Source organism: Ixodes scapularis, unplaced genomic scaffold (genome assembly GCF_016920785.2).
Source record: "Ixodes scapularis isolate PalLabHiFi unplaced genomic scaffold, ASM1692078v2 PGA_scaffold11__112_contigs__length_91849675, whole genome shotgun sequence".
Classification (NCBI taxonomy): Eukaryota; Metazoa; Arthropoda; class Arachnida; order Ixodida; family Ixodidae; genus Ixodes; species Ixodes scapularis.
Genome location: NW_024609837.1, coordinates 55,863,616 through 55,890,019, shown reverse-complemented (window position 1 = coordinate 55,890,019; position 26,404 = coordinate 55,863,616). Strand labels below are relative to the sequence as shown.

Genomic DNA, 26,404 nt, shown 5'->3' with positions numbered 1-26,404 from the left:
TGAGTCGGTTGGTTTGCACTAGCATTTTTTATTCTCTCATCTTGAAATCGCATATCGCTGTTGTATTCTCAAGATTTGTAGCGTAAGAACCGGGCAAAATTTCTACCCTTTGTGCAACCGTGTTTTGTTGAAGTGGACGTCAGCATGGTTTCTGTGTAACCCTTTTCTAATCGGCCCTCCAAGGGCTCATCTCGACAAAAGAAAATGACAAAAAAAAAAAAAGCGTCTGCGTATTAAACAGAAAGCTCCTGTCAGTTTGTTTGCCATAAATACAAGCTTGTTCATGCTCTCAAAGACTGGTAGGCACACAATGTACGATATGTCGTCCAAGGAAGAAGCGAAGGGCGTCTCAACGGCACTACCTACGAAACATTCTTTTTTATTTCTGACACACACTGTGAGATGGCGCTACCTGACAGGAAAGGCTAGAGAAACTGCATATGCTATACAGTTACTCTATACAGTAACGTTTAACCCAACCAGGCAGACGTCTGCCGAAATGTTCACCTTCAAGACACAGTTTGTGTTAAAAGACAACGTGCACGTGGGCAGAAATAGCTGAGTGCAGTGTACATATACAGGCACACCTAACAATTTTTACGTTGTTCTGTCCTCATTCGAGGCTCGCCGGCCGGTCCCGGGTCGTTTTTCACTGGTGGAGTGTGAGGTCCAGCGACTACGTCCGGTTCGCACGCTCCGTCGCGGATTTACGCCATTGATTCAATCCATCAGTGGAATTCGCCAAAAGGCAGAGCGGGGAGCCTCGCAAGGATTGTTCAACCTGCACCATATCTTTCATTCTCACCCTGCACATGCATAATGAAACGCAGCATTTAACAAACAATAATTTGATCTTGTTTCGAAGATACAGAACGGTCATTTCGGGGAGTGCAGAAGAGCCTATATTTTATAAATTTAGCAGAAAAACTGATCTGGTGCATACAACACGCGACATCAATTTCCCGGTCAAATTTAGCAGGAAAATTGAATTTGTGTTTGAGAATTTAAAGAGCGCAAAGACGAGATACCGGGAGAGGAAAGACACAGACAGGGCGCTGCGACTTGGGAGGGCAAAATCAATTTGCAACGACAAGGGGTTTGCATTGCATCGTGCATTGTTCCCGTGCTTAATGGTTTGTTTCTGGGGAGCCTTGACCGCATCATCCTAGAACACATAGAGGAAACCAAAGTTGCAACGGTATTTCGTTATGTAGATGGTTGTTTGGTCATGTTAAAAACTGATGCTTCGCCTTTTCAGGTGGCGATCACTCAAGTTATAGATTTTTTTGCAACTGCCTTCCATCGCTCCGTATCTTTCTTCACCCGGTCTTTCGTCCTTTGCGCTGTTTTAATTCTCAAGTATGGTATCAACTGGAGGAAGCTTCAACTTTGAATTTGTGTATGCGTTAGGGACTTCAGGTTACGTGAAGTCAAGTCTCCCTCTAAATTTAGCTGTGAAACAGAGTAGGGTCCGTGATGGGGTCAGGCATCATCAATTTTATCATTAGATTTAGGGAGGAAGCTTAATTGGACTTTAGGTCCCGTGACGTCAATTTCCCCAGCTAAGTATAGTGGGAGATGTACTTACACAGGGAATGATGGACGGACTTACAGACAAAATTGTGAAATTTGGGGGTAAGGTGTCTGCTAAAGAAAGTTATATGCTTTACAATAAAGCACTATAACAACAATGAAACTTACGACGTTGGCCCAGTTTGGAAGGAAGGATCGCTGGTCGTCCATGATCATCAGCGTAAGGTTTCCGGGCCCATAGCCGGCCTCCACAAGCGCTGGCCCCAGGTCCATCTTGATGAAGTCCAGCTCAGTGGACGGAGTGAAACCCATGCTTTGCCACCGGAAGTTCGGTACGTAGCCGACAGAGGGTTCGTTCTCGACCGTCAGGCCCCACATACGGATGCCGTTCTTTTCGTACTCCTGCAAGAACCTACGCAAGTCGCCGCAATGAGCCTTGCTTTTCTTTTCCTTTTTTTCTTTGATCCCCAATTCTGTATTTTTAGCTGAATAAGACCGTCGTAGAGACCCACCACGAAGAACTAGCATCCTTTGACATCATGACGTAATTCGATACCAGAATGTCACATGACTTGGTGACGTCACACACAAACGCACACCTATACTCCGTGCCACGAGTTGTGTGCAGTACAGGTGAACACAACGCCAGGCGAGGGGGTAAAGTGTGATTCCACTAGGAAGGCTGGGGTGGAGAAAGGAAACCTCCCCTCCTATCTAACGTTCCTAGTGCTCTTTCTTCCCTTGCCCTCCATTGCCCTCCCTTGCCCGTGCCGCATGCGGCCCGCATGCGGCACGCACCTTGCAGGGATTTGGCCCGCGGGCCGGAGGCAACCGGCTTCGAGCCCGGACCCGTTCCCATGTCTTGAGTCCTTCAAATGGCATACGCCATAATTATATCATGTCGCCGATTCATTTCCGCTCGAAACTTAGCTATGCTGTAAGGACGTATTAACAGAGTTCTTATTATTCCGTTTTTTTTTTATTTTTGCTTTCTGTTTTGTTTTAATTTTTGCTTCCCAGTTTTTGTCATGCTAAAACCACCTCTGAGAATATACTTTTTGCTAAATTGCTCAAGTTAAAGGAGAGTGCGCGAGTATAGTTCTACGCTGTGCGCGTACTGTCGTCTGCAGCAGTAACTGTTGTAAAAGAGAGGGGTCGGTGGCCGACAATAAAGAAAAAAAAAAAGGGGGGGGGGGTCGGTGGCCGAGTAGGCTAGCGCGCACTAGAGCCACTCTATATGGCAGCGTAGCTGCCAGAGTAGCGACACGACGCAAAATTATCTAGATACACGACGTCAGAAGCGCCTATAGTGATCTCCATTTTGGGCCTGGGGGGTTTCTATGGTAACCGTACTGCTAGCGACACCGGGCGGCAACCTTTATCTAGTTGATATCTCCATTCGTTAATTGAAAAGTGGTAAAATACCTAAAAGACGCTTTGCATGGTGGTACGGCACGGGCCTCTGGAGGAGCGGTGCCTGTTCTTCTGTGAAATAAGACGATTTGCAGCCTGCACGAACAAGGCGAGTGGTTTTCCGCGCCGCCGGGATGGCGGCGGCTTCGTGGGACGAACGTACCGTCCTTGTACTTTCGGGCTTCGCTCCTATGAAACAAAATCCGATTATGCCGGCCACGACAGGACGATTGCCCACAACAGGACGACTGCTGCTCGACTGCCCCATAGTAAGAGAATGTATGCTTAGCACCATACCTCTTCAAGGCCCAATCATTCATTCAAGATGTGATTATCTCACCGACTGGCGGGGAGCGACGTCGACGACGGTATCACCCTCGTTTTGGGCGATGAGCAGTCGACGGGGTTAAACCAAGAAGGACAGCACGGTGGTCTACAGAGGATTGTAACGCTATCAAAGGAGACGGACGCCGGATATGAGGTGTTCTTGCCGACAGGCCAAGTGATCGTCCTGAAGTTTACCGGCATGCAAAATGTCAATATTTTTATCTGGTGTAGCACGCATACCCGTGTTAAAGAGCCATGAAATGATTATTTAACTTCTTCTCCTGAGCTTTAATCTTCAACTCAAAAGAGAACAGTGAATCACGCGGTCGTGACATGCTAACGCACCGGTGCGATGACCCCAAGCGTCCACCGTGCTTTTTAAGCACACCTTAGAACTTGTCATTCGCAAGTGCGCTCATGTGCACTCATTGGCCACGAACGGGAATTCAAATATTCATTGACGAATTGATTGTTGACGAGCGCATACGTCCGAGGGACGCAGTTTTCGTGTCAAATGCGTGAGCTGGGGTAGGCTGACGTCATTTTTGCTTTTGTAGGCATTGCAAAGAAGATATTTAGAACCATGCACACTTGATGATAGCATCATAGCACACGGACATTAATGAGTACAAAACGGGCCCAGCTACAGAAAATAAACATTGCACTCGTAAAAAATAATTGTCTGTAACTTGTTAATTACAAAGACGAACACACCTCTGAGCATATACATTTAATAGTGTGTGATGATGCATTCTTATAGAGCAGGTCATTTCATATACGTCATTTGAGCAAACGCAAGCTTGTCACTTAAAAAAACAAAACACTGCGATCAAATGCAAGCTATTGCTAAAAAAGCACGTTATATCAAAATCTTCAGAACTGTCAATTTGTAAAATCGTCGATTAGTACAAAAGGTTAAAGGTCGCAGGCGCTTCCTCGCTTAAAGTTGCTGTGATTATTCGGTGACCGAGGGCTGAGACAACTTCCCCTAAGCCCCACACACGACGTGTACCTTTCGTTTCGATTTTCAGAAATTCCAACATTCAAAGGAAGCTAGAAAATGCGAAAATGTTATCCTAAAAGCTATATCGTAAGATCGTTGGTTAGTACAAAACGTAAAGATAGCAGGAGCTTCCTCGCTAAAAGTTTGTGATTACGCGGTTACCTGGGGCTGAAACAATTTCCCAAGGTCCAACATGCGACGCATTCACTTCGCATTGATTCTCAGACATTCCAACGTTCAAACAAGGCTAAGAGTGTGTGAAAATTGCATGCAAAATGTCTTATCGATCCTCGAACACATCCAGGAATATGAGCACCGATACGGCAATATGAATGATGCTGTCACACAGGTGCAAACATCCAGAGCGATCTTGCACAGAAAAGGTATAAAGTCACAATCTTACAGATCTTCACGTTGTACCTGCGTCAGAGAGCACGAAGAAGTCCGAAATCGTCGGCAAGCAGCGGCACATTACGACTACCGCACACCGAACAAACTCGAATCCACCCGGTCTGGCGCTGCCATCTTACCGGTGACATCACGGCTCTTGCGAGGTCACGTGACGAATAGTCACTCGGTTGCTAAGGAACCGAGCCAGCTCGGCTCGTTGCAATGGTACCGCGTGTGACCAATCACGGTGAGAGGCGGCACAGGGAAAAGCGTGGCGCTACTCTGGCAGCTACGCTGCCATATCGAGTGGCTCTAGCGCGCACCAACTCTAAGCACGTGGAGCGAAAGCTCGCGCTGGAAAACCCAGGGATCTTGGGTTCAATCTCCACCCCTGCCCATTTCGGTCTGGATGAGCATCGTACCGGAGTGCGGTCGTGTGCACGTTGAAGTCCCCAGGCTAGCGGTTGCACTGCACTGGTTAAATTTCTCATCTATACAGCCGGGAGACAAGTTGCCCGTCGAGGCAGACTAAATTCTAGGCTGACACAACCCAACTTTTTTAACTGTTGTAAAATAAAAATCCAGTACAAATGGCACTTCGCAAGCGCGTTCATCAACGTCTTAATATGAATGTTTACTTCGAATATTTGATAAGGATAAGGCGAACACGTGCAGCGCGTCTACTTATATAGGTTCATACTCACTTTTGAAAGTTAGAGTAATTTTGCAAAAAAGGTCTATTCCGCTACTTCTTTTTGTTTTTTTATAGGCTGCAAGTGCTCGCTGTTTGATCGAAAATGCACCTCGGCTTCAGGCAGCCGAGGATGCGTCCTTGAGCCATCGGATCCGCTGAGCAGGAACAATTCTGTTAAATATAAAGTTACGAGCTCATGATTCTCGCATTTAGAAAATATCACAATTAAAATGCAATTATTTTTTTGGGCTGCATCTAGAAATATCGTCAAGAAAGAACAGTGATATAAAGATTTTTTTTTTTTCGAGACACGTTAAGGTTGATTAATTTCCGTGTGAATTGAGCAACGGGAACGGCAGCTTGCTTTCTCTCGTGTCCTACTAAAAATACGAGCACGATGGTGGGGCGGGGCCAGTTTAATTCTTGCAGTCACATTCTCTGAGTGCCCACAGCAATATCAACCCCTCCCCCCCCCCCCCCCCCTTCCCCCGTTGACTTTTCTCCAGTGGGCTATCTGGCCCCCGCACACAAATGAGTTTGAGACCGCTTCTGTATGGGATATATTCTGTACGGGCTATTTTAGGCCAGATTCAGTTCTTACTGCATGATTCTTCATCTGCATCACGGAGCTGAATGAGAACAATGTTAGTTAATAAGACCAGTGTTGTGATTTCCGCTCAACCTTTCTGTGGATTGTATGCTGAAAGGACGGGTTCTGAAACGTTTGTGAGATTTTGAAAATATTATTGCTCCTAGCTGTGGCCTGAAGTCGTCGTATGTATTGTGAATGGAATTCCGTAAACTATATTTTGCAATATATATATGGCAACGAGGTGCCCATTTGATGAGTTTAGGGACTGGTAATTAATATCTTAGTTCAAGAGCACAACTACTATTCAACTTGTAATACTGCTACGCAAAGTACGTTGTACCAATCGAGTATTTTAGGCGATCTTCTACACTTCGGATTCTGGCATGCTTTCGATTCAGGTAAAATATATGCGACCTAGGTAAACAAATGAATGATAAGTCTTATAATTATAAACACAACGCTTTTTTTGTTAATCTAGATTTTTCTTACTGTTTCTTCAAAATTAAATAAAGCAATCTTTTATTTTTGGTAACTGAAAATAAGAGGTGTATTGTACGAACGAATAAAACAAACTATAATTACTCGTTTCATGACAAGGAAAAACGACCAGGAAAATATATTATCAATACAATGGTTTAAACCGGTTTGAACCGTTATTTTTTTTCCCCAAAACTGAACCGGAACTGAGCCGAAAGCCGTGAACCCAAACCCGAACCGAACCGTCGAAAAAATTCGGTTCGACACTGCGGTGCAGGAAGCCTCGAAGCCGTGACAGGGTCACATGATACTGTGATTTCGTCTCAAAGCAGCGTTGAATAGTGTTTATAAGTCTTCTGCAACGTCTTGTCACACAGTGACCTCAAATCACAATGTCACATGACACAGTCACGTGAGACCAAGACGTCAAAAGACACTGGGATGTCAGGAAAGAGCATCGTGTGGAATCGTAATTTTGTCGTCAGGTAACGATGAAACGTGACATGATGGCTCTACGTAACGACGTCACGCGATGTCATGACGTCACTTTCGGGGATATCACGTGGCATCACTGTGCCCCGTGACACTGTGAGCGCTTTATATATTCACCAACGCTCGCAATCTTTCCTTCGGTTGCTTTATTTTGCCGTCAGTGGGATAGCCTCAATGAGGCCCAAGAAATGCCATGAATTTAAACACCGTTGGGAAACGCCAAAGAGACAGCCAATTCTTGTTCTTATCAGGTAAGCGGTAGCTCCTTCTTAGCATGAGACAGACTAGGGAAGTAATTCGTTGCAAGTAACGGATTACTTGTAATTCGCTACTTCTTAAGTAATTTTGTAATTGCCTCATTATTTTTTTCGGAAGTAATTTGTAATATAATTTCATTAGAAAATATTGGTAACGGATTACTTTAATTACTCTTTATTTTTTAAAAATATATGAGCATAATACAGTAACTGAAGCAATACGAGCAGATCATTATGCAGCATAAAGGGAGCGAGTTCATCAAAATTGAAAACATCAGGATGGGGAGAGTCGCCGAAAATAAAACACGATTTTTTGTATGACCGGTCACTAAAACCACTAGAAAAACGGGCAAGACATGTACAAATATACGAAAGACAAAGACCAAGCAAGACAACGCCGAGTATGCTCCCCGTCGCCTTCCATCATGTTTTTCTTTTTCTCCCGGGCAGAAGAAAGCTCTTCGTCTTCATTTATTTTTGTCTTCTACATCGTTTCACTCTATCCAACTTCTTCGACGTCTCCCACCACCCGCACAGACATCAAACGCGGGTTCGTACCCCCTCGATTCGCGGGTTCACGACTCGCGTAACAGACGATGTAGCTTCGCGCGAGGGGGTCGAATTCTCTCTGCCTTTGATGTGCGGTGTTGTATTCTAGCACGCTCTTGAGGCACAGCTGAAAGGCGCCCGGCGCGAGGCTAGGAGCACCGTCTTCGAGGGTACGTACGAGACTTCTTTTGGTCTACTTGTCTGGGCATGGTTGTCGAGTCCACTATTCACTTTACAATTAACTGTCAACATAAAGGGCCGGAAGGGGGGGGGGGGGGAGGGGGGTTAGGTCATCTAAAGAGTGCTGACAGAGAGAGGGAGAGAGAACGTGTAAAAGTTGTGTGATCCCCTTTTGTTTTGTGAGACCGATGACCACCGCTTCTCTCGCCCTCCATGCCCCCCTCCCCTGGCGTCCACGAATATTGGCATGAAAGTGGGAACCGATGAACGATCGATAACCCGTAAACGCCACTTTTTCTCTGACTGGTCGAGGTTTCGGTCAGGGAGTATCCGTCGTCTCTATGGCCATCTCTTAATGAGATGTTCGAAATTCGGGTCTTTAAGGAGAACGGAAACCTAGAGTTTCAGTGCATACTTTGTTTGCAAAAAAAAAAAAAAAGCAACAAAAAACACATTGTCATCAGGAAGAACAACAAACTCTAATCTGCAGTAACACATCAAGGTAAGCTGGGACCCCTGCATTCTGCATTGGCTATACATTGTAATGTTAGAACCAAGTATTTTTTTTTTCTTGTGAATAACAGGCGAAACACCCGAGCAAAAGGGAGCTTTCGTAAATCGCTTCGAATCTGGTAGCGGAGGTAGGTGTTGCTCCTGAGCGTGCACACCGCTAGCTTTGTCTGCACAATTCCAGGGATCATTTCCGGAGGCCATAAGGTAGCGGGATGGCGGGTGTGGTTGCAGCTTTCGGGGCCTTGTCAGCTTACAGGTGAACGTAGTGCGCCTGCACTCTTTCTCTTAAATACAATATTTTATTTTTACAAGGACTACCATAATACGGGCGAATGAGAAATGAAAAGTAATGTTGCAGAACATTTTTGAAAAATATCAAAATTGTTTCTTTTTTTTTTTTGGATAAGTGTACGGAAAAAGTAGTGTGCAAGTAGTTTTGTAACTAGTAAGGTAACCCGCTACTTTTCAGCGCAAGTAATTTGTAAAAGTAATTCATTACATTTGAGACTCCGTAATTTTTAATCGCAATTCATTACATTTTTCAAGTAACGAGCACAAGTCTGGGTCTGGAGAAGCTGGTCAAGTAGGGCGACCAGTGGAGGACACGAACATGTCGATATGAATGCGACATATTTGAAAGAACGTTAGGAAACCTTCACGATGTTGTTGGGCGCATTAATTAAAGAGACTGAACTCAGCTTCAAAGAGCTAGAATCTGGAAGAATACTACCTCGGCTGTGCCGACACCACCTCTAATAACGAAGGCATGCGAACATGCTCCCCTTCGTACATAGAACTTCATCACAGTCGCATGGTGCCAACTCGGCGATTGGACCCGAGCATGATGCCCAGCGTCATTTCAAACTTTAATTTAACGAGAGGTCCGGCCGAACACTGACGCAGCACTCGAGTCCAATCTGCGTCTTCCCTCGACCTCACTGTGATGTCGTCAAAATTCTAGTGCACAGGTCTTGACTATACGGTGTTGGCTCAGATCGAACGTAAGGGCATCGAAGTTTCCTTCAGCTTGAAGTGTGAACTGCAGCATGGTTATCAGCCCGCTGCCATGGGGACGCACCTTATGATGTACTTGGCCCAAGCCTCGTAGTATGGTCCCCCGGGTCTTCCCTTGAGTTGTCCGGCGCCGTGCAGCTTCCCTGAAGTCTTCATCCATGCGGGACCACTCCAAGGACTTCCGAACACCCAGACGTCTTCTTTCGACATGTTCAAGGCCCTTTTGATGTACGGAATCTGGTAGCGCAAAATTAAGCAAAACAAAACCTCTCTCTCACTCTCTCTCTTTGTCTCTGTCTATATATATATATATATATATATAGGTGTGGGCGGGCTTGTCCGTAAACAGTGTGTTGGTCTATAGGAGTTCGTGTGACACTTTGACATGACGTGACACTGTGGTGTCAGGCGACACCGTAACGTCAGTTGGAACCACGACGTCACTGAGAACTTTACATATGCAGTTGCATCGCATTTGGGATAATCCAAAGACACAGGTTGTTTTCGTGTCTGAAAACAAGGTTGAACAGCGTGATGGTGCGCTTTCGACGGTGTCTGATTGGTCCCATCAGCTCGTAGCGTCGGCTGCGTCCGGACTTGAAGTGAAACGAAGTACCGTAGGACGAAACTACACTCTCAAGAAAAAAAGGGTGTAAAAGGCTGTATCGTTACACCCTCTGTCCCGTATAATACACCCCCAAACTTCAATTCGACGTAGAGCGCCCTACAGTCGAACAGATGGCCACAAATTTTACGAGGGGCTTAATAGCCGTGTGGTACAACTTATTAAAATAGCTAATGTACGTTTTAGTGACTACAAAGAAAAAATAATCGGGGTTTTCTTGGCCCTACTGTAAAAACTTGGTGTCTTCTTTCTGTGGTGTTTGATACGTACTTTAGCTATTTTATAAGTTATATTGCACCGTTATCAAGCCCCTCGTAAAATTTGGGGTCGTTTGTTCAACTATAGGGCTTTGTACGTCGAAATGAAGTTTTGCGGTGTATTATATGGGACAAAGGGTGTAACAATACACTTTTTTCTTGAGAATGCATACGGTTAATGCAATATTTGGGGAGTGCCGTCAATCATCGGCTTCATACCACTCTCGCTCGGTGGTGTGAGTGCCGCGCTATCGTCAAAAGGCCGTCACCGCGCTGAGCTTAACAGTTCAAGCTTTTACGCGCGTATACGAGCGCGTCGCTCAGTTTGCAGCTCTCGTAAACTGTAAAGGCTGGTTCACACACTTACGACCGACTACGACCGACTCCGAAGCATCTGGTTTTTAAGCCGCTTACGACCGCAATCACTGCTGCTGAGCTGCCTCTCCAAAGCAGTCCCAAGAGGCTTAAACACAGGTTGTGCGCGTGACAGGTTCGGAAGCGTCTGAACCAGCTTTAAAACCGCTGTCACGCTGCTCATGATAACAATCTTATCTCTGGTCATGCCTAAAACATTTTCGAATCATGTTTGCTTCATACCTATGTATGCCTCGAAGATGTATGGAGACACTGTCTCTATCACCAATTTCGCAGGACCCTTACACAAGGAAGAAGTACGCCTCAGCCAGTTCCTGCAGACTGTCTTTTATATCATCTATTATCAGGGCTGGGCAGTATCGTGATATTAGCTCAAAGCTACTTTCGAGTATCCGTATCTCTGTACCGACATACCTTTGAGAAATGTATTTGCATCTCTGTAGTAAAATACTTTTACGATGTATCGATTGTATTGCAATACTTTGCCAAGCTTATGAATCTCGATACAGTTGTTGTCACAACTTGACTGGTACGAAGGGTCCCAAAATTTATAGTTTGAAGCCATCACATAACATCCTCCACATAATATCTTGCACAAAGAAGTCACCAAAATTTAAAACAAAAATGGTTCGAAGAATGGCCCGTTCAGTTGGTCGGGTTTCCCTGCCTTTCATTTAATGTAGATTCCGTGAGTCCGGCTCTCTTGTCACAACATCCCCCCCCCCCCCCCCCCTACTCAGAAACACTTAAGACGGCTTTTTGTGACGCACCCTCTAGCGTTTCAAGTTACCGGCAAAACTGAAAATCATGATGTCCCAAAGAAACAGGGTAATTTTCTGACGGATCAAGTCTACGTCCTCTAGGACTTTGAAGACGGTGATTCCTTGTCTTTAGAATAGGGTGAACACCTTTCTGCTCGCGGAGCAGGGAGGGGGGGGGGGGGGGGGGGGGAGGGGGGGGGGAGGGGGGAAGGGGGGAGGGGGGAAGGGGGGTAGGGAGGTAGAGGAAATGTATTAACACGCACACCACGAACCGAGGCTCTGTTAACACATTTAATATCCTGTGCTGTTTATACATCTACAAATTGTATAGCAGCAATTAAATTCAAATAATTTTCTCTCCCTGTGACATATCTTTTAATGCCAAATATGTTATTAAATGTGTCGAAACTGAAAACATAAAAATCGATTGTAGCAGAACTTAATGCAACAAATGGAAATGAGAAACCGTAAATCTTTTTCGAGTTACTGGTTTCTGTCAACGCTTACTTTTATCAACATGGTCCTACACAATTTTTTTAAGATTATGTTCTATTCGACCTTTGTGAGTTGCATACTTTTTGCCTTGCGTGACTGGCTTCACTGAAAAAAAAAAGATCCACAGCAACCCTTTCGGATTGAAGTAGCGAGTTGAAAATAATTACAATAACTTGTATTTAAAATTTTGGCTAACAATTTTTCTTTCACAATATTTTGCCACCAAGGGGAGAGGCAGAACGGCGCATGCGCGTCGGAGCTCCTGCAAGGACGATAGTCGCTTCCCGCAATGCTTGGGTAGAAAATGGAGTACCATTGCGGTTCACACGATTACCAGCAACCTTCTGCTTCCCGTGCCCCGTTGTTCGGTAGCTACATGAGCTGCAGAGTGAATTTTACGACAGCGTCAAATGCGGGACATTTTGAAGAATCGGGAATTTCTGGCGGGACGGCGGGACACGAGCCCTCGATGCGGGACAGTCCCGCGAGTCGCGGGACGGGTGGTCACCTTACTTTAGAAATATCAAGGCAGAACCGTGTGAATGAGAAAACGTTTGGCTGCATTGACGATCCCAATAAAGAGGTCTCAATGCTCCAGGACTTCCCTTCAATGAAGCAGGTATTTATTCATTTAAACACAAATTTACCATTTTCTTCAACCACCTGAGAGTGGGTGGAGAACTAGGAGAACCAAAAGTGGATGGGACAGGCACAGAAAGACAGAAGGCGTCGTTTCATACTCAACTGAACAGTTTATTTAGTAACACTTCCATATACTTATACCAAAACCTCAAACGTCGCCAACCAATCACTGCATTAAAAAACCCAAACTTCAGGTCCAAAGCCCAACCAAAGACATCACCTATTTCCCGGCTTTATCATGGTCCTAGTACACACAAACACTCTTGCCGTATCTGTGTTTTGTGTGTACATGGACGATGATAAATCCAGGAAATAGGTCATGTTTTCTGTTGGGCTTTGAAACTGAAGTTTGTGTTTTTTGAATGCAGTGAATGGTTGGCGACGTTTGGATTTTGTTATTGATGGGAGTGTAACTAAATAAACTTTCAGCTGAGTTTGAGACGCCTTCTGTCTTTTTGTCCCTGTCCCTTGCACTTTTGGTTCTTCCAGTTCTCCACCCGGTAGGTGGATCAAGAAAATGGTAAATCTACACCAGCTCGCCTGCGCCATCCCAGTTTTAACGAATTTATGTTCGTCGGCGGAATAAAGAGGCTTTGCTTTCTCTAGTCTTGTGCTTAGACCAAGTTGTCGGTGCCTTGGTGAGGAGCTCTTTGAAAAGCTACTCATGCTAAAGTGTAATCAGTTACCTTTTGAAGTATGTAAATTCGTATTAACTTGTCAAATAAACACGTACAATGCTCGTTAATTCGAATATTTTAATTTCTTGTCATACTTGATACTTGCGTTACATTTGACGTTGTTTAGGCACTGCATTATCATACGTGCTTTCTGAGCATGACGTCGTTCGAGACGAAAGGGTATTTTTTTTGTGGGTCTCCATCTGTATTCTGGGATATACCTTTTTCAGTTTTTTGCAAAAGTGTCTCAAAGATATCCCGTTGCAGAAAGGCAGATATATCTCAGCATCTGTATTTCGGCCTAAAAATGCATGTATCTCAGTGTTTCTATTGCGGGATACTTTTTAGAGTATCTCTGCCCTAGCCCTGTGTATTATACTTCGTTTCAGCCTAAGTCCAGACGTAGCCGACGCTACGAGGTAATGCAACCAATCAACCAGCGTCAAAAGCACAAGTCACTGGCGTTTAAAGGGGCCATGAAATGGCCTTTTTACTTTTGTCAAATAACTTTTACATTAAACCTTCCATGTTCACTGAATGACGAACAGGCATCCGTTTTCGTTTCGGTTTATTAACTTCTACACAAAAAAATAATGAAATATCGACTTTTCCTTCCTCTCCAACACACCGCAAAACAAGCTGCGGCGTAATTTTGACGGTCGTGACGTCCGCCGGCATCGGAAGAGGAAGTTTAATTGGCAGTAGGAGAATGGGAGCGTTAGCGGCGGCGAGTTGGCGGTGTGCCGGTAGGTTTTAATGCGCTGACGGCGCTGATGCTACCGACATATCTTCTGAATCGGCGCCTCTCATCGCTGCAGAAACTGTGATCCGGGCACTTCTGTAAACTGCAGTCTTTCGGCATAGCAACCGAGCGATCAATCACAAACAATGTAAACACTACTCGAGCAGTCAGAAAACAAAAGTCTGCTCTGCGAAGAAAGCGCGACCAGGAGCAAACCCGTTCAGCAGACGACGCTCGTGGGTTCACTGCGCAGGCGCAGTAGGGCCTTTCTCTTGCTTCGTTTACCACACGATAGATGGCGCTTGGCTTTGAGCATCATCAAATTCGGCTATTTTCGTCACATCTCTAATTATGCTACAAAATGTGGATCTGAACATTATTTAACAAAATTTTTAGAAAAAATTCGACGGCTATTTATTGTTTATGCTAGCGGTGTGGCAAGCTAGGCTCTTATCTACTAGGCGACATGGATTTGGCTGACGTGATGCGGTTCCGCGGATGCATAGCAGTGAAAATGCAGAGAACTTTCGAAGGAAAGAAGGCGGAAAAGAGTCCGGTTTTCCTTTAAAAAAATTATTTTGGCTCTCTATTTTTGGGTTTTTGGGTTTCTTTTCACACCTTTTACGACGCGCGGTGGATGAAGTTTGATTTAAAAATCGTTTCATGATCTTTTTAATGTTTATAATTGGTTAATAGATGATAGAACACGTGAAGAAACACGACGAACACCACGACAGTGCGCTATTGACGCCGTATAATTGGTCCGCGACTTAAAGAAGCCAACAAAAGTTAGTTCGATTGAGTGCTTTGATCGTTCACCTTCACTGAGAAGTCTTCTGCGGCGAGTGCAAAGTTTGCCATGTTCACGTCTCCGGGCACGTCGTTGTACGTGTACTGCCGGACCGAGAAATCGCAGCTCGCCATCGGAACTCTGCCCATGTTGTAGGAGAGTCCTGCGTGGTCCAGTCCAAATCCGGAAAAGTTCAGCATCCGTCAACGTCTAAAAAACATCCTTAGTACAAAACATACACCATTATGGTCGATCGGCATGATATCAGTTCCTCTTAGCGGCCTTGTCACATTTCAGGAACGAATGGTCAATTGAGCCACTAGGAACGTGAAGCTCAATACACAGTAATTTAGCGGAGTTAAAATTAAGTTTTTAGTGTAAAACATCGCCTGCTCACTTCTAAAGAGCAGTGACGCACAATAAAACAGTTGAGGTGTTGCGGCCGTGGAGAAAAAAAGAACAAAATAAGAAATTCCTTTAATGCTTACTTATTGTTTCCTAAAGCAATCTTGCATCAACCCTCGGGATTTCTTCCCTGTAAGTCTACGAGCGTAAGAACAATCTTAGAACAGAAACTATTACCACTTTATTTTAATATCAGTTATTAATACATTGACAAATAGTTAATCTGAACGCCTCGTATGAAATAGTGTAACATTTCGCCTCACAAAAAACTTTTGCACCATATTGCCTGTTGCAACACAAAGCCGCGACCACGCTGTTTAATACGTCATACAAAGGACAGCACGTAGGTGCTGTCTGAGGTGTATTTTTTTCTTGTTTGACGGCCCTGTCATGTTGGTTATACGAAGCCGTTTGCAGATATGTTCGACGCGTACATATATGTATGAAAGAGGTATGCTTGGAATATCCTTGAGGCCAATCCTTCAGCTTGGGCGAGTTGGTCGTTCATGCTTACACTTCACAGCGCACAAGAACAGCCACACCTTAAAAGTTCAAAATTCTGTCTAAAAAACTCCCTTAAGAAATCCTGCAAGCACACAGTATACATACGAGCTTCGAAATGCAAATATATCTTCGCCTTTATTAACAGCAGTTGCTGAATGCCTACTCAGGGAAGTCAAGCATGAAGGAGCTATGACACGCAGTCAAAGAGACCGCACCACAAGGCCTGTTATTGTGCCCTATCTTCACAACTTTTTATACAAGCTAAAAAAAAAAAAAAAACAACAGTTGAGTCAATATAGGCGTTGTCTTTTTCACTCCACATAATCTTTCCAGCTTCTGTAAGAAGGTAAATGGTCCTTCTCTTCGACCAGCGGGTTGTACCAGGAACCATTAAACAAAGTCTTTTACTTGAGCAGAGAGAGTGATATATTAGAGCGAAGCTGTTTATATGGCTAGGGTTCCGTGGATTTTTCGTGTGTAGTCACAAAAAACTTTACGCTATCCCGCTGCACGCGCCGCACGCGCACGCCTTCCCCGTATAAAAGATTCGAAGTAAATACCCAAAATAAAGCGTTGACTAGCGCCCGTGCAAGATGCCATTTGTTTTAGGTTTTTGCTTTTGAACAGTCACTTCTGCAGACGCCGGCACGTGCGGCGCTTGGAACACGATTCTCTGCATACTCCTTGATGCTTGGGTAATTTAGTAATAGGTCTATTCAGTAGATTAGTCATCAATAGGTACCATTTTCAAGATCAGTAGACTCTCAGGTAGATAATAAAAGTTTCTCAAAGATTTGCCGCTGTGCGACCCGCGTGGGCCAAGTATACGCTCGCACCGCACTCGCTTTTTCGTCGTTCCAAGCGCTTGCGTGCCTAGTTTCTTTTCCTTCCGCTCTCCCAAAAGGCGGTCCCGTCGCGCGTGTTTACTTTCCGCCAGATGGCGGTTTCGTCGCGCACGTCTAGTTTCCACCGTCTTCTCGGGGCGGGCATGTGTCGTGTGCTAAATAGCTTGGCTGGTCATTTACCTTCACAGAGTGGTATGGCTCATGATTTTTTCTTTCCTCTTTCCCGTAGAAAGCGCTACATCGGACAAACATAACGATGTCTCAACGACCGACTTCGGGAACACAATAACAACGCCATAGAGGCCGACTCAGGTCATTCACCCCCCTGCCGAATTTACAAACCTCTCCAATTCAGGCGCCCCTCCACTTCCTCAAGAATGTCGCGAGGGCCGGCGCTGGCCAATCGCGACAAGGGATAGCCGACCTCCACTGCTTACCCGTCGTAGCGATTGGCCAGTGCCGGCCCTCGCGCCGTCCTTGAGGAAGTGGAGGGGCGCCTCAATTTGAGCGAGGCTTGTGGATTCGGCGGTTAGGCATTCATTGCCGAGATTGCGGGTGTTCTGCACTTCTGGCCAACTGCCCCGTACTGGGCAGGAGCAATAACAAACTTACGCGAGAAACCATAGAAACCGTGAACATTCTCATGCTAGACAGCTTATGTGTTAGCACCCCTTCCATAGCTTTATACAAAAAAAGAGTTATACTATTTAATAAAAGTTACTTAGTTATATCAGCCATAGCTTGAATTAGTTCTTTATATATAAGAGTAAAAGAAGATTCAGACGAAGCACAATACAAACCAGAGTTGAGATTCAGCGCAGTGTGAGTGCAGAACTTTCTTTGTGTGAGTGAAGTTTCGAGGTGTGTCTGTTCTTGTGCGCTGTGAAGTGTAAGCATCCTTGATGCGTGTCTGTAGATAATAGAACCTTTTCAAAAAGTCCGCGCCGTCGCCTGTGCGCCATTGCTTGATCACCTACGCTGAGAACGTACGCAACACGGGGCCTGCGTCAGCGTTCAGCATGAAGTCCGCTCAGCTGGTATTAAGAACGAGTACTGCGTCAAGGTTCGGGGACTCGAGTTCAATCATGTGCTTTGTGCCCAAACAATGGCGATCATGTTGCTTGATGGACTTTTGAAACGTTATATTTAGTCATCATGTACGCAACGAACATGGTGTCCTTTGCATGACGTGTGAGCAGCCTGGCTGAGGCTTACATCGGCAGGAGAAGCTCGGCCTTCAGTACGCGTTCATTGCCTTCTGGCGTGTTTGACCGCGCGCACGACACGACGAACAATTATCGAAGCTAGAAAGCGCGCGCTGGAGGCAGATCATCTACTGATGATCTTATGTTGCGGCAGACAATACAGGTCGATGCTCTTTATGGTACCTTCATCGGAGTAGTAAGATTTCACTACGGCCTCCTGCAGCTGCTCCGGGAGCGACTGTATGTTGACTCCTGCCGCATCGGTGAAGGCTCCACCAAAGCCAAAGATGGACTGGTACTTCTTGGAAGAATCAATGACCAGGGACATTGCGTCGTCGTTTCCGTCCGGATTTGCTGCCAAAGAGAGCAGCAGATATTATTAGATTCTGGTCGGCAAAGCTTACTCAGCAAAAGCGCAAAGCGTAGCTAGCATTGCGGTTAACACGTTCAAAATAAAAATTGAACACAATGTCCTAACCTGGACCGCGGCCTCTGGTAAGCATGATACCGAGCGTTTCAGGGAAGACTAGAATATTCCAACCAATAGGGATGGTTTAGGAAAAACAATATCTTGGGGAACAAGCTGCCAGCCATGGTGGACGTCAGGGATAGAAAAAAACGTACTAATCAGCTAAATAGTCAGAAACATGTACTAACAAACTTTTTTATTAGTGAAAAGAAACATATGGTTCAAATATGAAACTTGATGAACGTAATTAAAACCCCGAAATCAGTCAATTAGAGGAATACTTTCGTCAAAATTTATAGAAGAATTACCTTTTGTCGAGCAGGTATTTGTACACCCTGATATATTTTTACAAGTCCCCCATTGACGTCATGCCGCGTGGTTCTCACGGCCGCCGCTGGCGGCTGCAGGTCGGGAAATATTAAAATTTTTGCCCCGCGATTACGCAGCGGAATCGCAACATTTGGAAGGAAGGAGATGTGTTTTCTGTCCTTCGTGACAAGATAACCAATGTCAAAAGTAGAAGATGCAAATTCTTTCAACGTTAAAATCGTTGCACAGCTCCTTTAAAGGGGGGGGGGGGGGGGGAGGGGTTGCAACGATTTCCGGACTTCGGTCAAAGATTTCTGGAAGTTGCCCTCTGACACTTCTGAAGTAAAGAACAGAAAACCGAATTCGCCTTCGTGTCCCAGTTGTTGCGTAAAAAAAAGATAAATATTGGCATTTCGAGCATTCCTCAACTTACTCCCAGCCTTCAGGGTCACACCTGGTCCCCCTCCTAGTGACGGCGTTCGGAGTGCCGTGTAGGTTCCCGCGTGCTATATCGGAGGACGCTTCCTCTCCATCTCTCTGCTGACATTAGCGGGCGTTCAGCTGCAGCTTAGAGCCGAGCGAGGTCACGTAATCTTTTCGCCGTAGTTCCTTCGACTGCCACTTGGAGCTGCAGGTGGGGAAAAAGCTCGACTTTCGCTTTGCGAGTATGCAGCGGAATGACGACATTTTTAATGAAGGAGGTGTTTTTCTTTACCCTCCGGGACACGATAAACAACGTAAAAATGACGAGATGCAAATTCTTTTAATCATAAAATCGTTGCCTTTAAGTCTAACTGAAACAAATTACTTTCAGAGCACAGCTCTTAGGCGCCCGTTTCCGGCTTGAGCGGTGTCGCCGTCGCCGTCGGCGTAACCGTGAGGTCACTGACCCCCGTGAGGTCACATGACCTCGGTTACGTCATGTGACCCCGGTGACGTCACGTGACCCCGGTGACGTCACGTGATCCCCGAGAGGTCACGTGACCTCGTGAGGCAACGTGACCCCCGTGAGATCACGAGGGTCACGTGACCTCACGGTTACTCCAACGGCGAAGCCGACGCCGCTGGAAGGGAGGGGTGGCAGGCAGGACGAGGAGGAGGGAGGAGGGTATACCCTCCCCTCAGTACCCTTCCTTCCTCCTCCTCAAAAGCTGCTCTCTAATTCGGCGTTACAGGGAAGTGTAAACGGCTTTCATTTTAGAGCGCAGCTCTTAGGTGCTTGTTTCCGGCTTGAGCGGCATCGGCGTTGGCGTCGCCGTCGCCGTCGCCGTCTTACTAACCGCGCGGTGCATGACGGGTAAATTTCCCCGCTAGAGCTAGCGGAAAAATTTCCTCGCCAAATCTAGAGGAAAACGTTTCCCCGCCAAATTTAGTAGAAAAAAGTCGTCGCCAAACTTAGCGAAAAAAAAAAAAATTCAACGCTAAATCTAGCGGAAAAATTTCCCCACTAAATTTAGCGGAAATGTTTTTCCGCTAAATTCAGCGGAAAAGTTTCCCCTAAATGGGAGCCGAGCAGAAGAGGAGGAGGGGCATAGACCCCTCGCTGTACCTTCCCCTCCTCCTCCTCAAGAGCTGCGCTCTAATTCGACGTTAAAGGGAGTTGTAAACGGCTTTCATTTTTTAGAGCGCAGCTCTTAGGCGCCAGTTTCCAGCTTGAGCGGCGTCGCCGTCGGCGTAACCGTAAGGTCACGTGACCCTCCCCAGGTTACGCGACCCCCAGGTCACGTGATCCCTCCAGGTCACGTGACCACCCCAAGTCACGTGACCCCCCAAGTCACGTGACGCCCAGGTCACGTGACCCCCAAGTCACGTGACCCCCCAAGTCACGTGACCTGGGGGGTCACGCAGGAGACCGGCTACGAGGAGGACAGCAGTAGGAGGGAGCTGGAGGAGAACGAGGAGGAGAGAGGAGGAGGAGGAGGTGAGGGGAGGAGGTTGAAGGATGAGGCGGAGGTGAAGGAGAAGGAAGGGGGAGGAGGAGGAGGAGTAGCAGGCAGGATCCCGAGGGAGGAGGAGGGAGGAGGGGTATAACCTCCCCTCAGTACCCTTCGCTCCTCCTCCTCAAAAGCTGCGCTCTAAATCGGCATTACAGGGAGTTGTAAACGGCTTTCATTTTCGAAAGTGACTTACCTAAAACTGTGATTTACAAAAGGGTTAGACGCAATGATATTTTTTAAAGAGGACATGCGGTCTTTGCGCCTTCCAGACTTACCAGGTTCGTTGAAGCTGAGTGTGGTCTTGTCGAACCTCTTCCCCGCCTTGCTGCTTTCGTAGACGGCTATCACCCCGGACTGCTCCGGTCGCACCACGCCGATGAAATCGCATTGCGTGGTGTCGCAGACACAGACCACGCTGCCCTTACCGTAGTCCCTCGGCTGACACTGTAGAAGGACACCTATAGACATAGAAGAGATAAAAAAGGACGGTAACGATTTGGTTTTAATCGCTTAACGACTTGCGTATAATCTGGTTACAGTGCCTTGAATGTTATTCTGACATTTCTGTGAAATCCTCTGCGGACGTTCCGACATACCGTCCGTGAAGAATCATCCAGAACAAGGAGTTTAATGAACGGTATCTGTTTTAAAGGGATGCCGAACCGAAATTCAGATTTCACAAAATAAGCTTGTAGAAGTGTTCAACAGGGCGCCATAAACCACGAAACATCACTTATATAGCCATATATCGAGCGCACGGCCGTATTTATGGAAAGTAAAGGAACGGATGAGGGAAGAATGTTGACGTCATCTTATCGCAGAAGAATTGAGAAGGAGGAGAAATGGATTCGGCCCCCCTTTCCTCTCCGCGCCCTCGCGGAGTCAAAGTGAAAAGAGGAGGACATGAGAATCCCGAGGTCACGCGTCTTTTTGGCCTTGTGCGAGCGCGCTCTTCTTTTACAAAAATACGACGATCCGTTGAAGATACCGCTTTATGAGTGACGTTTTGAGATTTGTAGCATCCCGAATATCGATTCTGTGTTGTGTTCTGAAATTCTATTTTCGGTTCAGCATCCCTTTAAGAGCTCCGCTGTAAAATTTCGAAACCCCCCCCCCCCCTTACCGCCCCTCCCCCATCCCTAAAAAAAACAACGACATGGCTTCGACCTTCTCAGTGTTTGCAGGCTTCAGCGAGCTACGAGCCATACGCGGTGTTAATATAGGCAAACCTAGTCGTATCTAAACTCTGGACAAAAACTAAGAGTTTTTTTTACCTATGGGTATAGGAAGCGGAAAATGCTGATTAATTCAGTGTTGTGTAGTATCGCGATATTTGCATCGCCATTCTGTAACTCGTGACTTTTAGAGCGCAGCTCTTAGGCGCCTGTTTCCTGCTTGAGCGGCGTCGCCGTCGCCGTAACTGTGCGTTGCATTATGGCACATTTCCGATAATGACGTCACATGTGACATCACGCGGGACATCACTCGTAACCGCGCCTTGAATTGTGGGATGTTTCCCATAAGACGTCACACGCGACGTCACGTGGGACCTCACGAGGGTCACGAGTGATGTCACGAGAGTCACTAGGGTCACGAATGACGTCTCGAAGATCACACATGAAGGTCACGACCTTAGGAGTGAAGGTTACGTGAAGGCCACTTGTGAAGGTCACGACCCTCACAGTGAAGGTCACAACCTTCACGTGACCTTCACGAGGCCTTTGCGAGTGACGTCACGACGGAGGAGGGAGGGAGACGGAGGGAAGGAGGGGAGGAGGAGTGGAGGAACAGAGGGAGCAATGAGAGAGGAGAAAGGGAGGGGAAGGAGGTGGAAAAGAGGAGGAGGAGGGGCATACCCTCTTCTCCGTACCCTTCCCTTCTCCTCTTCAACAGCTGCGTTCGAATTCGGCATTCGGCGGACGTCTTTCATTTTTTGGGGTAACGTTTAACTGTAACTCGATACATTTTTTTTAATGTGGCTGTAGCGAAAACTTAAATACTTTTTTGAAAAAAGTAACTAAAAGTGTCTGCCGAGATACAGATACTTTTCGCGAAAAAATCACAACCCTATTTTGTGAACACTACGTTGGGGTCGACCACGTGCGGAGGTTGGGCTCCCCTGTAGACGCTACAAAATAAAGCAGCAACTCGAAACTTTTTTTTTGCGAGGACAGAGGGCAGGCGTTTTTTCTTCTCCTGTTTTTTTTTTTTTCATCGCGCGGGAAAGCGCATTTAGCATTTGTTTAGTTCAACATTTTTTCTGTGTGTCTCTCTCGTCCTGTCTTCACCCTTTCCGGCCTCATCGGACACCCCGGCCTCTTCGGCCACGCGAGAGAGCCATTTCACGTAACCCCACGAAAACACGCGACGCGAAGACATCTAACGGTGAACTGTTTGACACCGAACAAGAGCCTCTGTCGTAGGTTCCGCACCACTCTCGTAGATAGCTTTCTTTGCGAAAGCGAGTCGCTTCCAGTAGACACTAACTGACCGGGGCCACAGACGATGTTTCTACTGGCCGACTTCCCCTTTCACAGGGGCCGTGAGCCCGTGATCCGCGATCGAGTCTTTTGTTCCGTATTGCATGGAAGAAAGAAAAAGAAAAGGGGAACGCATTCCAAGAAGACTTTGTGTTGTTTTTTTCAATTCTTTCTTTACCTACTTTGATACTACGGTTGTTTCCACTTCATTCAGTTCGAAATGGTTTTAGCCTTCTGCTTCCCTCCCTATTATTTTGATGGTCCGGTTTGTTCATCGATATCTCCTTCTTTTGTCAGCTGAAAAAGGGGAAAGAGAACGTCACTGAAAGAAGGAAAACCACAGGATGGTAACTAACCGTTATGGCTCAAACGAGAGGCTGTCATGAGTGACGAACGGCAAGTGTTACCGTGGCCCGGCTATGAACTGCACTTTGACATTGATGAATGTAATGGCGATAACTTCACTACTCACTGCAAACACTGCAAAAAAGTATATCGAGCAGGGAGGTCCTCTTCCTCCAACCTCCGCAAGCACCTCGGGTGAATTTCGACTACCATTTCTGTAGACAACCGCCAGGCACGGAGACGGAACGATAGAAGGTTAGAACTTCGACAGCGCTCTCCAGCCCCAACGACATTCCCACCATTAGGAAAGATGTTTAGGCCTGAATACTTCACTGGGTTCAGCGCACCCGTTCAACTCCTCTTTAGCGAAGAAGGGGATGGCATCAAAAAGGTAAAGCTAATTGATGATAACTTTGAAAAGCAGTTGCTGCAGCCTTACATGAACTACATAATTTATTATTAAGTCAACCTCGTATCGAAGCAGCAAACGTTTTGATTCAACAATGTCGTGTGACGATACTGATACATATCTTAAAAAGTGAAATGAGAGGTTTTTTAGAGTTCCGAATAAATATAAATCGTGGTCATTATGTATTATCATCAATGTTTTCATAGTTAAATAAACAAAATGGAAGTATTTTGAGAGTAACTAAGTTGCTATGACGAAGTAGCTGTAACTGTAACGAGTTACTTCTATTTTTAAGTAATTGTAGCTGTAGCCTGAATCGACTTTTGACGGACTATCTGTAACTGTAACTAATTACTTTTTAACCCAAGACTGAATTAATCATGAGAAGCAAAAATATATTTTCAAAGCTCAGTATACCATTTACGTTTTTCGAGTCTCTGGAGTTTTTTTAATATTAATAGTTGACCATAACATTAACTGTTTACTTGTTATTATCTAAGCAAACTGAAAAGCGCAAGAAATAGGTTCTATTCAGAAGATACGATACTGAGCTCTGATGTTTGCTTACAGACAGTACGAGTGATTCAATCTCAAAAGAGGAATGTTACGACTATCTATCTAGCCTGTTCACGTGTACTTCCCATGCCCACAGAAGAGTGTGTCAGAGCGCCCCCTGTAGTACCGGCCGTGGAAGCAGCGTTTTGTTATGCTATGCCTGCGCTGCGCTGCGTAAAGCGCAATCCAAACCAACGCGTCTTTGTGCGCGTGTAGGTCGTGCGCTTCTCGGGAATTACGTATTTCGTGATGTTTTTGCTGTTTTTGGTGCGCTTTCTGAGTCACAAGCATGCGCGTTGGTTAGGACGGTGCGCATTCGGGTGAGAGGAGACTGTCTGCACCAGACGGCGAAAAAATGCGGAGCCGGAGCTAGTGCCCTCCACCGATTGGCCGGGAGAGGATGTGGGAGAGGAGCGCCCTGCTACGTCACAGCGCGTTTTCGTGCGCGTTCAGAAAGAAGTTGGAATCACCCAACTTTCTTATGCGCGCCCGGAAGGAGCAAGGAATCAGCGCGACGTCACGAAATACGCAATTTCCGGGAAGCGCACGACCTACGCGCGCACGAAAACGCGTTGGTTTGGATTGTGCTTAAAGGGCTGTCTATACTCCGCCGTAACGTTGACGAGCCCACGCGCCCGATCGCGTTGGTCGACGCTGGCTCCGAAAATGCGTCTATATACACTGTTGTCATACGCAACGCGACGTAGCGCAGCGTGGCCGACCGGCCGTCAGCGTAGCTCACGACGGAATAGAGCATACTCTATTCGCGTCGTCGACGCGCGCAGACCGATGGCGGTGACTGTCCCAAAAGCCCTCGCGCGAGCGACCCATTTAGGAATCCGGATGTCGGAGCAAGTCGGAATGTGTGACGCTCATTTCTGCGACCTGAACCTATCCTTCTAACCGTATGTCGTGTGCTGTTCTCGTGTTCTCGAGCTGGTGTGCATATTTAACGTTTATGCGCTCGACTGGGCGAGTGTGTGCGTGGGCGCGGACTGCTACGAGGATGCGCTATTCCGAGACTCACTAGGCCTTTCGCCTAAAAAGCAGCTGGTTTGGGGGGGGGGGGGGGGGGGTGCCGGTAAAAGCTGGAAGCTCGATGGTGCGACAAAGGTAGCGCTAATTAGAATTAAGGTCGACGTAATACCCTGTACGAAAATGTCAGATATGCCCTGATATGTTTTATATACGTTCAGATAAGATAATATAAGCAGTCAAATAGGGCTGTATTTCGCCAGATATGGGAGCTAATACAGCCTATTTCGCCATATAGGTGGGCAAAAACTGTCAGATCTGGCCGTATAAGTTTGTAAATACGTCCATATATCACCATATACGCGTGCAAATATAGCGCCCCTGATAATGATATATGGGCCCGTTTCAGTCGTGCAAGCAGCAAGTTATATGTACTCGCTAAGACACTAGTTGATTGATCTATATTGAATGAGTCTCATGTAATTGGTTAACCATTGTCAACATCCTTAAAGTGAAGTTAATCCAGGTATTTGGACAAATTAATCAATTGCGGAATTTGAAGATTGAAAAACAAATGAAATTTGGTTGTATGTTTGATGTGTGACAATATGACGAAGTGCGATCGAAACGCGAGTTAATCAAATAATGGATTTTAGTCGCAGCTCTTAGGCACCCGTTGCCGAGTTAAGCGGTGCTGGCGTCGACATCAATGTAACCGCCCCGCTAAATTTAGCGAGAAATTGAATTGGTACGTATGTCACGTGACGTCAATTTTCTCGCGAAATCCGGCAGCGAAACTATCTTTTTTTCATGTTTCCCCGCTAAATTAAGCGGGTAAACACGAACCGTTAGTTTACTCAAGGTGCAAGACGCTACTTCGCCGTCCCGAATCCTTTTCCCTTCGAACGGAAGCCGTTGCGCCCGGAGTACAATACGCAGCTCTTTCAAAACCGTTCGCGCAGCATCGCATCCGTTCGTTTGCGAGCGACGGCGATTCATCGTGTGTTGAAAGTCGGAAGATGTGCTGTCCGTGGTGGCTTTTATGTATAACTCGTTCGTAAAAAAATTTGAAACAGTGTACACGTGATTTTAAATTTATTGGTAAAAATACATTTATATACATATTTATTTATCCATTTATTTGTCGACATGATGCACAAAAAATACA

The 26,404-nt window shown here is 46.1% G+C and overlaps 1 protein-coding gene across 1 annotated transcript in view; it reads right to left on the bottom strand.

Moving 5' to 3' along the window:
* Positions 1 to 20,930, bottom strand: part of LOC8035968 (lysosomal acid glucosylceramidase) — a 42,003-nt gene extending 21,073 nt beyond the window's left edge. Inside the window, exons 1-5 of the mRNA XM_029966424.3 lie at positions 20,748 to 20,930; positions 17,941 to 18,111; positions 14,828 to 14,961; positions 9,499 to 9,671; positions 1,702 to 1,945 (exon numbers count right to left, since the gene is read on the bottom strand). Coding sequence (XP_029822284.3) covers positions 1,702 to 1,945; positions 9,499 to 9,671; positions 14,828 to 14,961; positions 17,941 to 18,085 — 696 coding nt within the window. The 5' untranslated portion in view covers positions 18,086 to 18,111; positions 20,748 to 20,930. The remainder of the gene's footprint in view (positions 1 to 1,701; positions 1,946 to 9,498; positions 9,672 to 14,827; positions 14,962 to 17,940; positions 18,112 to 20,747) is intronic.
* Between the last annotated feature and the right edge of the window lie 5,474 nt (positions 20,931 to 26,404).